Source organism: Myotis nattereri (genome assembly GCF_964212035.1).
Source record: "Myotis nattereri genome assembly, chromosome: 18".
In the NCBI taxonomy this organism is placed as follows: Eukaryota; Metazoa; Chordata; class Mammalia; order Chiroptera; family Vespertilionidae; genus Myotis; species Myotis nattereri.
In genome coordinates this window covers 39,860,297-39,872,867 of record NC_138093.1, presented here as the reverse complement: position 1 = coordinate 39,872,867, position 12,571 = coordinate 39,860,297, and the positions used below count along the sequence as shown (strand labels likewise).

The window sequence follows — 12,571 nt, the reverse complement described above, 5'->3', positions numbered from 1 at the left end:
CTGGCCATACCCCTCCCATGGACGGAGCTTCTCTGATTCCCCCAGTCCCTGTGGTTCTGACGGGGACTGAGCTGAACCCCAAGCTGGGGAAGGACCCAGGACCCGGGCTGCGCCAGCGAGGGCACCCCACTCCCAGCCACAGCGACCATTCAGGAATGGCTCCCTCCCAGGCTGGGAAGATGCCGCCTCTTCGCTCTACGATTGCTGACTGCAAGTGAAACCAACTCGGCGGGAAGAGGGCCAGGGCAGGAAGGTGAGCTTTGAAGGAATATGTAAGGTCAGCGAATTAAAGGGCTCTGACTAGGGCTTCTGTCACTGGCAACAGGGGCTAATACAGGCCATTGTTGATCTGATGAATATTCTGCAGCCACCAAGCCACCCTTACGGACTCTAGTAACATAAGCTTATGACTAAGTGAAAAAAGTGAGATACATGATCAATGATCTTATTATTCAATGTTATAGTTAGGCATTTATTGGAAGCAAAGATTGGAAGAAAACACATAAAAATGTTAGCAGCTATGCTGGCTGGGGAGGCGGTCATGTTTTAAACTTTTTAAATGTTCCATATTTTTCACACATCTTACAATAAATACTAAGGGAAAACTAAGAAAAAGATGAAGCTTTACTGGTTGATTTGTTCGTCCCTCCATTCTGCCTTCTCAGATAAAAATGTACAGAGCCCCTGGCTGGGAAGTGATGGTTTGGAATTTCCCTAAGAAATACTGACACCAGCTTGAGACAGAGCACAGTGGTTTCTGTTCTCAGTGCAAAGCTGAAAGCCAGCCCGTCACAGGGCAGTGTCCCCTCTTCCGTCACTGGGTGCTCCGTCGCTGGGTCCTCCGTCACTGGGTCCTCCATCACTGGGTCCTCCGTCACTGGGTGCTCCGTCGCTGGGTGCTCCATCACGGGGTCCTCTGTCTGGGTGTCACTGAGGGAAGCGTGACAGGAACGAGGTGGTCAGGATGTTTGTGTTTTGCCTGCGCTGGGCCCGCCCCCTTTCACAGGGAGTTTCTCGTCTTCACTGGCTGTTAGCAGGATCCAAGGCGCTTCGGCTCCTCGGTCACTCCCTCTTTCTACTTTTCGTTTTCTCTTTTCTTAATCAGAACCGGCCTTGTCCTCTGGGCCAGCAGCTGTCCCCGTCCCAGGCACTCATGCCCTTGCAGGTTGAGGCCAGGACGCTGTCCCTCTTCTGCAGGACGTGGGGTGCAGGGGAGCCCGAGTGCGTGGCATGGAGGGAGGGAGCATGAGACCAGGTGTCGCCTCCTGTCCCTTCAGAGCTGCCCTGCCCCAGTCATCACCACCCAGGGTATCACTCAGCTCAGTGGTGAGAAGCAACTGACGCCTACACACAAAGTGGTCTGCAGTGCCCCCTGGTGGTCAATAACAGGAACATATTCTGCCCATTCAACCTGTGCCCCCTGCTGTGACCCAGTGGCTGTCTTTCCTGTGATAACAGGTATGTGTTTACATGGCACCAAGTGGTGAAGACAAAACTCCCACGAAATAGGTAGAGGGGAAAAAACAGATAGGTGCCCTCAAACTAATTCCACCACAAGCACGTCAGCATCGAGGCCCTGGTGGCAGAACCTTGACCAAGGCTGCATTCTGGCCTCGCCCCCAATTCTGGGTCACCATGAGCTGTGTATCAGAGCGAAAGGGCCGAAGGATTCCCTTGAAGCGTTGAAGCAGGGTTTGACCTTACAGCACGCTGACATAAAGACACAAAGGGTCGCCAGTGGCCGGTGAGAGTAAGAAATATGAGCATCTTAAGAAAATGAATCCAACTCATGTCATTAAAATAATGCTTTTAATTATTGATGCTTTGAATAAGAAACCCGTTGTACCAAGGTTAATGTAAGTCATTTCTCTTTTTCTATTTTTAATTATTTTTCTTCACCAGAGGCTGTTGGCTGGGTTTCGGGTGAGTTCATTTGTTGTCTTCAAACATAATGACGCACATCCGCTCCTTTCTCTGAGCCACTGAGGGCTCCGCGGGGTTGCCTGGCACGCCTCTATGGGGGATTCATCTCGTCTTCTGAAACCATGTATATAAGTAAAAGTACAAATTTAAATGTCTAAAATTTAGCAACCTCATTTCCAAGAAATTCAGTAGCAGTTCTACTTGATGCTGTAACCAGGCTGATTCTGGGACCTTTCCCACAGGGGACCCCGAAGCCCTCGGGTCTGTATGAAACATCCTAAGAACTTCACCGGGTGGTTAAATCCGCCAAATGCTGCTTCACCTAAACAGAAGGAGAGAGGATGAAGAATTATTTCATTAAATGAGCTGACATCTTACAAGTTAATTCATTCTAGGGAAAGACTAGAGACACTTCTAACAGTTTAAGATTCTGAGCTAATTTCTGCCGCTCCAGTGTGGTGAGCAGCGCCTGAGACTGGAGTTCTGTATCCAGGTGCCCAGGAATCTTCACGCCAGCCAGCACCCTCTTGTGCAAGGCTGCTGCGGCCACGTGCACGGACATAGCGCCGTTCAGGCCGTGTGGTTCTCTACTCAGAATACCTGAAGGTTTAAAAGACAGACACAGTTGAGGACAAAGGGTCCTGAACATTAGGGCAGAGGAGCGTTAACCAGCCGGTGCCGGATGGTGTTGAGTCCAGCTGGGACCCTTTTCCTGTTGCGGCCGGGACCACGGCTATCAGGAACTCCATCTCCTGGCATGGGAGGCCGGGCAAGTTAGTAAACTGTGACCTCTCCTTACCTGTCCTTACTAGGGCCAGGTAGGCACAGCCGAGGAGATGGCACGAGGCCTGGTGCTCAGACTGAACCATGAGTAGAGGCAACTGAGGAAACTGCTTATCGAGGGCGTCAGCAAGCACCTCTGTAAACATTAAACCTTCATTCCATGTGCAGATGTGCCCATGGCTTCTGCCCCAGCAGCCCAGCGAGGCAGACCGACGTCCGTGAGCCCCTCACTGCCCAACCCTGGGGCGTCTGTGCTGAGCCATCTCAAAAGACGCCTCTGAGAGCAGCGGAGTCTAGGGTGCAGGCGGCTTCACGGCGTTTGGAGAAGTCACATCCTCCAAGTCTGATCTGGGCCGACACCACGGGGCAGGAGCTCCCACAGCCCCTGGGAGGGGTCCCTAAGAACATGCAGCCCCTACGGGTATCACTGTCTGCTCCCCGGACCAGTGGACAGTGCTGGTGGCAACCCGAGTGGGCGGCATGGTGGTGGGGCCACTCCGGACTCTGCGCCTGCCTCAGAAGGGCCACGCCCTGGCACGTCTTTGGTCTCCCCGTCAGAGGACACGGAGGACGTACGCCCGCTTATCTCTCAGCTGCAGAAAGGCCACTCGCCTGTGAAGTGAGAACCTCGGGTGTGTCTCACTCACTCAGCATGGAGAGTTAGAGAAAACATCTGTATTTTGTTATTAAAGTGAGCATCGCCCCTGGGCGTGTTACTTATACAAAGACTACAGGCCCGGTGCACGGATCCGTGTACCAGTGGGGTCCCTCGGCCTGGCCTGCAGGGATCGGTCCGAAACTGGCTCTCTGACATCCACCGAGGGGTCCCAGATTGCGAGAGGGCGGTTCTCGGGTGACACACCCCAGAATCGGGCTCCCTCCTCTCTGATTCTGGGTGCATCACCCAAGAACCACAGCTGCCAAGTCAGCTCCTGCGTTGAGCGTCTGCCCCCTGGTAGTCAGTGGACGTCATAGCCGGTCAGCCAGTCACTTAGGCTTTTATACATGTAGATAACTGTACTTCAGAGATGCTTATGTCCTGTGAACGTCCCCTTCAACCTTGAAGAGTGGGCCTGCCATTTACTGACTGTCCTGGGCGATGTGTTGCCCGGCCGGCACACTGTAATGGCGCCTCTGTGTCTCTATAAATTGAGGTGGCGTTTCCAGCCCCAAACCTGCCCGTGTCCCTTCTCCTGCAGGTGCGTGGACTCTTTTCAAACAAGCAGCTGAGAACCTGCGTCTCAGATGATCAGGCTGGCAAGTCGCCAGCATTTATGAGACGCCTGCTCTGTGCCATGCATTGTCCTAGGCTGTGTTTAAGATTCAAAAATAAAAGCTGAGCCCTAACCAGTTTGGCTCAGTGGATAGAGCGTCAGCCTGCGGACTCAAGGGTCCCAGGTTCGATTCCGGTCAAGGGCATGTACCTTGGTTGCGGGCATATCCCCAGTGGGAGGTGTGCAGGAGGCAGCTGATCGATGTTTCTCTCCCATCGATGTTTCTAACTCTCTATCCCTCTCCCTTCCTCTCTGTAAAAAGAAAAACATCGATAAAATATATTAACAATAATAAAATAAATAAAAGCTGAGCTTTGCTGTGAAGAAATGCAGTCGTGGTGGGATGTCCACAGTCCAACGTGGACCTGGCCTGTGTGGATGAAGACACGACACACAGTGCCGGGAGCAGAAGCCCGAACGTGAGCTACACCTACGTCTCCCCACCTCACCTCCGCCAACAGCTGTCCCTCATCCCTGGGAGACCCTGCATCAGGAGTGACACGGGAGCAGGAGCCGGCCGGCCACCAGGGGGCGACTCGAGGGGCAGCAGAGCGTCATGGTAGGAAGCCGGTGCTGCTCCCCATCTCACAGAGGAGGGACCATGTTACCTAATTCATAGGTTGCGGTGAGAGCAACGAGTTGATACAGATAAGCAACCCACACTGCACCCAGCCGGCAAGAGAAGCTCAGCAAACACTGGTGCTGTTGTTACTGTTGTGGCTGTGGTTGCATCACCGCCCGTGAGGCCGTGCGGATGGCAGGGATGCCAGGGTTACCGTGTACCTGGGAAAGATCGGTCCCTTGTCTGCCTTCATTTGACCCCTGACTTCACTGCAAAGCACCTGACCGCACCTCCTCAGATCCTGCTCTCCTCCCTCATTCTCTCCCGTGACTCTCAGCCTCCTCCCCTCTGGTGCCCACTGGCTGGCAGGGGACCCACTCAGCCCCCCAGGCACCCCCAGGCCTGGGAGCTGCGGGGCATGGGGCCATGTGCTCAGACTCGGGTGGGGTCACTCAGTCCAGAGGCACCCAAGTCTGAGTCTCATGAGAAAAGGCCATCCCGGGTCAGAGCCGGCTCTTGCAGAGCCCACAGCACAGCCTCAAATGGGTCTGGCCTGCAGGCAGAGCTCAGGGAGTCCGGGAACTGGGGTGGAAGGAAAAGCTTTCCTTCCCATTAAGCTCTGACTGAGGTTTATCATCTCCTTCAGTGAGGAATGTAGACAGCAAACCACCCGGTGACAGTGTACCTGGGCCAGTCACCAACAGAAACACAGACGCTTTCATGTCACATTAGAGCTGCTGCAGGCGCCTTAATATGTTACTGAACGTGCTCATTAAAGAGCCAACATATCACGATACCACAATTACAAGGCATATTTTATGAATGTACTTCAGTACAGTCGTTTGCTTTGTAATCCTATGTATTTTATGCATTAAAAAAATACTATTGTGAGTGTGGCCACAGGCCCTACCAGACTGCCAAAGGAGCCACGCCCTGGCTTAGGACCCCTGGTGAGGGCTCCGAAATAAGGTGCACGATGGATAAACACACACCTACTGAAATGTGGCGTTATAGTATTCCTCGGGCGTCACGATCTTGGGCCCGCCGAAGTAGTCCAGGAGCCAGATGTTGGTTATGTTCAGCTTGGCAAAGAACCAGTTGTGGCTGGAAGGCCAGTCTTCCATCTCAGGGTGGCGAATGAACAGCGACTGCTTTGCAACATCAGCCTCGGTCTCATTCACCTGGAAGACAGCGAAGTGACCGGGCTCACCGTGGGGACAGTCTTCTCATCTGTTAACAACGTGATTCTAGCATTCCACACATCCTAAGCGTTCGCTTACAGGTCCTGATTATTTTCACTGTGTTTTTTTTCAATTAAGATATAATCCTATATAATAAAAGCCTAATATGCTTAGTGTCTGGTCAGCCATTCAACCAATCAAAGCATAATATGCTAATGATATGTTAAGGTTGCTCAACTGCTTGCTATATGATGTGCACTAACCACCAGGGGGTAGACGTGCTGACCAGTAGGATAGCTTGCTGCTAAGGTCCGGCTGATCAGGACTGGGCAAGATGGGCCGGACATGCCCTGGAGCCCTCCCGTGGACCATCCCCAGCCCCAATGATGCACTGGTGTGGTCCCTCAGCCTGGCCTGTGCCTTCTCAGAATCCGGAACCCCTTGGGGGATGTCACAGGGCCGGTTTCAGTCCAATTCCCCAGGCCAGGCCGAGGGACCCCACCAGTGCATGAATCCGTGCACCGGACCTCTAATTCAGAATAAGACAAGAATAAACTCTGTGTTTCGAGTACTCACAACTGTAAAGTGACTTCTGCTGCCCCTGTATAGATTGTGAAATGATCACCACAGTGAATTTGGTTAACATCCATCGCCACACATACTAGTACTTACAAAAATGCTTTCCTCTTCTCTTTTTCTTTTCTTTTTTTTTTTTTTTGTGATGAGACCTTTTAAAGCCTACTATACATCCTGATCATAAACGTAAGGAAACAAGAAAGTGTGAAGGAAGCTTGAGTAATGCAGATAGCAATGAAGAGCTCACATGGAGATGAGAGCGGGCGTGGACATGACAGACCAGTGCAAGCCCGTTTTCATTGCTAAACGGTAATTTTGAGCTGGTAGAGGACTGGCAGGAGGCACTAGCACGAATGTGCCTGGTGCTAATGACGTATCCCATTAGCTCATTCATCCCAGGACAAATGTGTGGGAAGCATGGGCTGCAGGTACACAAGGTGAGTCTTTAGAAGACACAGGGAGTCAGGAGCACTTGCTGCCCTGCCCACGAAGGGCACGCAGACAGAGATGCCTCCACATAGAACTTCGAGACCATAAACAGAACTGGCCGCGAAACCGGGGTCAACAGGTCAGGAAGCGAGTCTCTGGCTGGGCCATCAGTCAGTGCTCATGACACCGTGCCCTCTGTACTCCCCACGGTTTTACTGAACCTCCTCCCTCCAGCACTCACCCCAAACCGTCCGCATGCACACCCGGGACTTAGTAATGGATTCTCCCCTCCTAACCTACTCAGGACGCTCTCTGCTCTAAGCCACGGTCAGTGTGGAGACCGGAAGGGCGCATGCTGTCCAGTGGACAACACGGCAGGAGAGTGAGCTTGGGCTGAGATGTCCCTTATTTAGGGGCTTCCCCGCTATTAGATCTGTTTGACCTCAAGAAATAGTCCCTTTTGCTCCTGAGTGTCTGATTGAACACCTCGATGAAAACAACTGATGAAATCTTTGGCTGCTTGTGAAATTACTTCATACATGAGGACATGCTCTAACTCTGCATCTCAATCACCAATCAGCTTTATTTTATTCTCCAACTGTCTCTCCTTCATTGTTAACAAGATGACGGTTAACTGGCTCTTCTAAAGCCGGTCTGTTCCTGCAGTAACTACGTACCTTGGTTACAGTCCCTGACAGGATGATGTGAGCGCAGAGGGGGCTTTGGGGATCAAATCCATGTTTCCTGCAGAAGTTAGTCTGCGCCAAAGACATGGTCAGCGTAGCAGATGGATTCTCCTGGAGAGAGAAAATGAAGACCCTCTCGTGAAACACTGAGTCTGGAGAGCAATCAGTTCCACATAGTGCACACTCACCATGCCCAGAGCTCGGCCACTGTTCTTCCAGAAAACAATGCATTGTGAAACACCATCTTTCACTCCGGACAATGTCTATTTGATAGAGAATAATCTTGACCCTATCTCCAAAAAGGGGGAGGGGCACTCACATTTTAAATTTAACTGACTCAGAGCCCTAGCCAGTTTGGCTCAGTGGATAGAGCGTCAGCCTGCAGACTGAAGGGTCCCGGGTTCAATTCCGGTCGAGGGCACGTACCTGGGTTGCAGGCTGCTCCCTGGCCCCGGCCCTGGTTGGAGCAAGTGCAAGAGGCAACCAACCAATGTGTCTCTCTCACATCAGTATTTCTCTCTGTCTTTCCCTCTCTTCCCCTCTCTCTAAAAATCAATGGAAAAATATCCTCGGGTGAGGACTAAAAACACTGACTCAGAATTATTTTAAGACTTTTTAAACTCTTAACTTGCCCCATATTCCCCAGAGAAATTATTATTACAGTACCACCCAAGCACAAGGCTGCTCTGTACCTTCAAGAGATCTCAAAGGGGTAGACGCTAACGTGAAACTAGTGCATAAAAACACCAACTGCTCAGCTAGCTATTTCCACAGCTTCAGCGAGAAAGGGGCTGAGTCATGCTTCTTGGTGATCTTGTGCTGGCAGACACGGTCACGGGATTTCAAAACAGGAGAAGTTCATTCTTGCTCTGACAGCAAGAGAACGCTTGGACTCAGAATTGAGGCCAGCAACATTTCTAGTTCTTTCTTCTAGAAGCCAGCTTCACCAAAGGCATTGCCGGCAGACTGCAGCCAGGTTCACATGTTGCATTTTAGACTGCTGAGCTCTTTAAAGGCAAAGGGTCTTGTGCGGCGAATTCTGCCATGTCATGGTGACCCATCAAAGCAGTCAGTCAGAAGAAATCTCTTTGAAACCATTTAGCCAAATATTGGCGTCTATACATTCTTAGGCAAGGCACCCAGGAAAGGCCGAAAAAGAGAGGGCGGGGGACTGAGACACGGTCTCCTCTGTGAGTTTATAGTCTGGTTGAAAAGTCAGACATAAACAAAACTTAAATACTGCAAAACAAAGATACGGAAGACATCATAAGGCAGCACATAACTAATTGCCAAGTGACTGGTACAGTTAAGCGGTTTTCAAGTTCAGTGTGAAGAGCCGTCAGTAGGGCCTGGGGTGACACAGAAGCTGTAGGGAGCTTTGTGAGGTATTCAAAACCAGGGACCTGCATCTGCAAAAAGACAGAGCTGGGGAAGTGCAAGAGGTGACTGAGAGAAGGGAGAAACCCAACTTGCTTGAAGGAGTGGCTTTCTGAGGGGAGTGGGTGGGGGGAGGGTGGTTCCAGGCCAAGCTCAGGAGTCGAGGTGATCTTTTGTAGGCTGGCATCGGCTGGGGATTTTTAAAATGCTGATTTTTGGGCTCCCTTCCCAACCTGGGTTCATGCATTTCATTTCATAGCGGTTCATTTTATTTTTTTTTAAATCCTCACCTGAGGATATTTATTGATTTTAGAAAGGAAGAGATGGAGAGAGAAACATCTTGTATGAGCCCCAACTGTGGACCAAACAAGAAACCTAGGTATGCGCCCTGACGGGAAATGGTGCACAGGATGCTGCTCCAACCAACTGAGCCACACTGGCCAGAGCAGGTACATGCACTTTAAACAAACACCCAGGCGGGTCTTAAGCTTCAGATGTAAAGGTTTCCGAACAGAAGGCAACTCCAAGTGGTTCATGTCAGCCTGGTGGGCAGGGTGGACAGGAGCAGACAGAGGTCGGAGGAGGAGGACAAGTGGAAACTGTAAACCAACCGACTGGCTAATGATGGAGTCAGACTACCTCTGACGTGGCCTTGCCTTTTCGCTCCGCCGTGGAAGCCTGCGATCCTGGGCAGGGTCTGTCTCTTCCCAGACCTGTCAGACCTGGGCTGAGTCCCTGCCCCTCTGAGCCTGTCTTCGTCACAAGTTTAAACTTGTCTGCACAGCAGTGGTTCTCAACACTTCCCCCCATCAGAAGCATCGGGGTGGGAGGGGGCTGTTTTTTAGGGAAATGTATTTTAATAAAATGCCTTGTAGAGTGTTGGCTCGCAGATTGAAGGGGTCCAGGCCCGATTCTGACCAAAGGCTCTGATCAAGGGCACGTATCTGGGTTGCAGGCTCGATCTCCAGCCCCCATCCAGATGTGTGTGGCAGGCAACCCATCCATGTGTCTCTCTCACATCAATGTTTCTCTCTCCCTCTTCCACTCTCTCTACAAGTCAATGGGAAAGTATCCTCAGGTGAGGATTTTAAAAAATGCCTTGGCATCGTGTTTAAAAGTCCTCCCAGGTGACTGTATTTGCAGCCGAGGTTAAGCCCCACTGACGGAGTGGAATGAGCCTGCTCTGAGCACCTGTGGGCTCGGAATAAGACGGTGAAGTGGGGTGGGGGGGGGGGAGGGGGGGGGCGGGGGAGGCCTGGGCTAAGGAGGCAGCTGCTTCTGTTTTTGCTCAAACCATGGGACCCCCACTGTCACCTGATCTTCCAATTTTTCAAGACGTTACAAATTTAGGTTTTTAACTGAAATCTCAATTTTTAAACGATGGAACTAACTCAATTTTATTTTAAAAACAAAACAAAACCTTGTGTGGGCTAAGGAAAACTGGTTGGTGGACATACTCAGTTCATGAGCCTGTGGGCTGTGTTGTAAAGGGGATGGACCTGTTTGGCCACTGGCTTTGGGAAAGTTACTTAACCACCTAAGCCTCACAATAAGGACAGCAACACCTCCTCAAAGCGCTATCCAGAGACAAGGACCAGAAAGTGATGGTCCCTCTGGTGCATAGTGGGTGCTTAATCAAATATCACTTGCTTTCATCTTATCTTTACCAACTTCGTTGTCTTTTCCCACTTGACCTCAAATCTGGGATCTTTGTCAAAAGACCCTCCACCAAATCGAGCTTCAATCGGAAACTCTGTGTGGCTCTAGCATCCCAGCTGCATGTCTGACACCGCTCTTGGGAGGGCAGGGGTCCCCCGTAGTTGTAAACCTGGCCTTGCCCCTAAAAGGTGGGCAAAGGGTGAGGGGGATGGGCTTCCCATCAGTTCTGCCCCCCGCCGAGGGAGCAATGTGCACAGGAAGCCCACAGGCTGCCATAACCATTGTTACTGTCCATGATGTTGGACGCCCGCTTCTTGGTGCAGAAGGGAAGGTTCTCAATTCGGAAGGCGGGGCAGGCAAGAGAAACCCTTAGGAAGTGCTTGACTCCCCAACAACCTCCGCGCCCTGTACAGCTTTCCCTGGTGGAGCCCAGAGTCAGGGGAGGTTGGCCGGGTCCCTCCCGGGCCGGTGCAGGTGACAGTGGAAAGCATGGCCCTCCGGCCCGGGTGCCCACGCTCACCTGCAGGTTGCCCACCAGCTGCTGCATGGGGCTCAGGTAGAAGTAGGGCACGCCGCTGCCCGCGCCCGGGGGCCCGTCGCTGAGCGACAGGACGTCGGCGAAGGCCCAGCCGCGCACCGCCTCCTGCGTGGAGATGGTGGCCAGCGCGCCCCAGTCGCAGACGTGCGTCACGAAGCGGGCCACGCGAGCCGCGTCCTCGCGGGGCGGCAGCGGCGGCAACAGCCCGGCGGTGTCCCAGTCCCCGTGGTCCCGGCCGCCTCGGCCCCGCGCCGGTGCCACCAGCAGCGCCACCAGGGCCACCAGCGCCGGCGCGAGCAGGGCGGCGAGCAGCGCGCGCGCGGAACCGTGGACAGGCCCGGCCATGGCGGCGACTCCGGCGACAGTCCGGCCCGCGCCCTCCAGGGCCCTGTATTAACCCTGTCGGGGCCACGCCCACCGCGGGGAGATCACGCCCCTTCCAAGAGGAGCCAATCGGAGCCGGGGGAGAAGGGGCGTGCCCCTGGTCGCCCAGCAACCTGCGGGCTTGGTCTGTCAGTCTTCCCGAAGCTCCGCCCGCCTGTCTGGAAGGATTGGGAAATGCCCAAGTGGGAGGTTGTTTTGTTTGACACGCGAGAAACCCGGGCCCCAAAAAAGTAAGCAACTTGCCTAAGTCGTCCTCTGGGAAAGGAGCGACCCCGCGCGCACACGCACGCACACGCGCGCAGCCCCGGGCGCCTTCCCGGAGTACCTTTGGATCTGCGTCTCGGGCCTCTGAGAGGAAATGCTGCCTTTTCTGCAGTTTCCCTTTTCTGTTTGCTTCGCTGTCCGCGCCAAAGCGCAGCAAGGTGCCAGGGGTAAGGAACAGGGCCCAAAGTTTAGGACACTAGCCCCCGCCTCTCTCGGACGGTATTCCGTGCCCGAATTTGAACTCATCCAAACCATTTGGGGACCTTTAAGTCATCAGGCTTGGGGGCCAATGCTTTCAGAAATGTGTTGTCCTTACTGACTCTCCTCACCCCATGTAAGTACCATGTCCTTCTCTCCTCCCAGCAAGGTCCTTTCCATTCAGCGCTGCCTCCTCCTTCTGATGTTCCGGGGTGGTCATACCCCCTGACCTACATCCTTTATAATTGTGAGCCTTGTCATATGTCCTCAGAGTGAGTCCTAATCTTTTGGCCCCAAGATCCCACCTTAGTTGGCATGAATGCTGCCCCTGTGCCATGCAGGAGTTTGTCAGCTGGTGATTCTGGCTCTGGCCCTGGAGGCTGTTGTTCTACAAGGTGAAGTCATTTCACCCAGCAGCTGGGGCCAGTCATGTGAGCAAGGGTGGACCACAGGTGTGTGAGCCAAAGTCTCCACTTCCTGTCTCAAACTCAGCTCCCTCTAAGCAGCCCAGGTTCCCAGGTTCCTTGGTCAGAACTTGGGTATGAGAACAAGCTATTTACTCCGGGGCCCGGATGCCATACCCACGGCTTTCACATCCAGGTCAAGGGGTTGTGAGCAACCCTTACACCAGGTTGGTTTCTTTTTTAACCTCCGAGTTTGGAAAAGCGTCAAGCTAGATGGAATGCTACATGGGAGAAATTTCAGAGGAGAAAAATCAGATTATCATTTTCAAAACA

The 12,571-nt window shown here is 52.7% G+C and overlaps 1 protein-coding gene across 1 annotated transcript; it reads right to left on the bottom strand.

The window, feature by feature from the left end:
* Positions 1-1,790: 1,790 nt before the first annotated feature.
* CREG1 (cellular repressor of E1A stimulated genes 1) lies at positions 1,791-11,398 on the bottom strand. The gene is made up of 4 exons (XM_081113137.1): positions 10,971-11,398; positions 7,406-7,525; positions 5,535-5,723; positions 1,791-2,245 (listed from the first exon to the last, which is right to left on the bottom strand). The coding sequence occupies exons 1-3, from the start codon at positions 11,331-11,333 to the stop codon at positions 5,535-5,537; spliced, it is 672 nt and encodes a 223-aa protein (XP_080969263.1). The 5' UTR covers positions 11,334-11,398; the 3' UTR covers positions 1,791-2,245.
* Between the last annotated feature and the right edge of the window lie 1,173 nt (positions 11,399-12,571).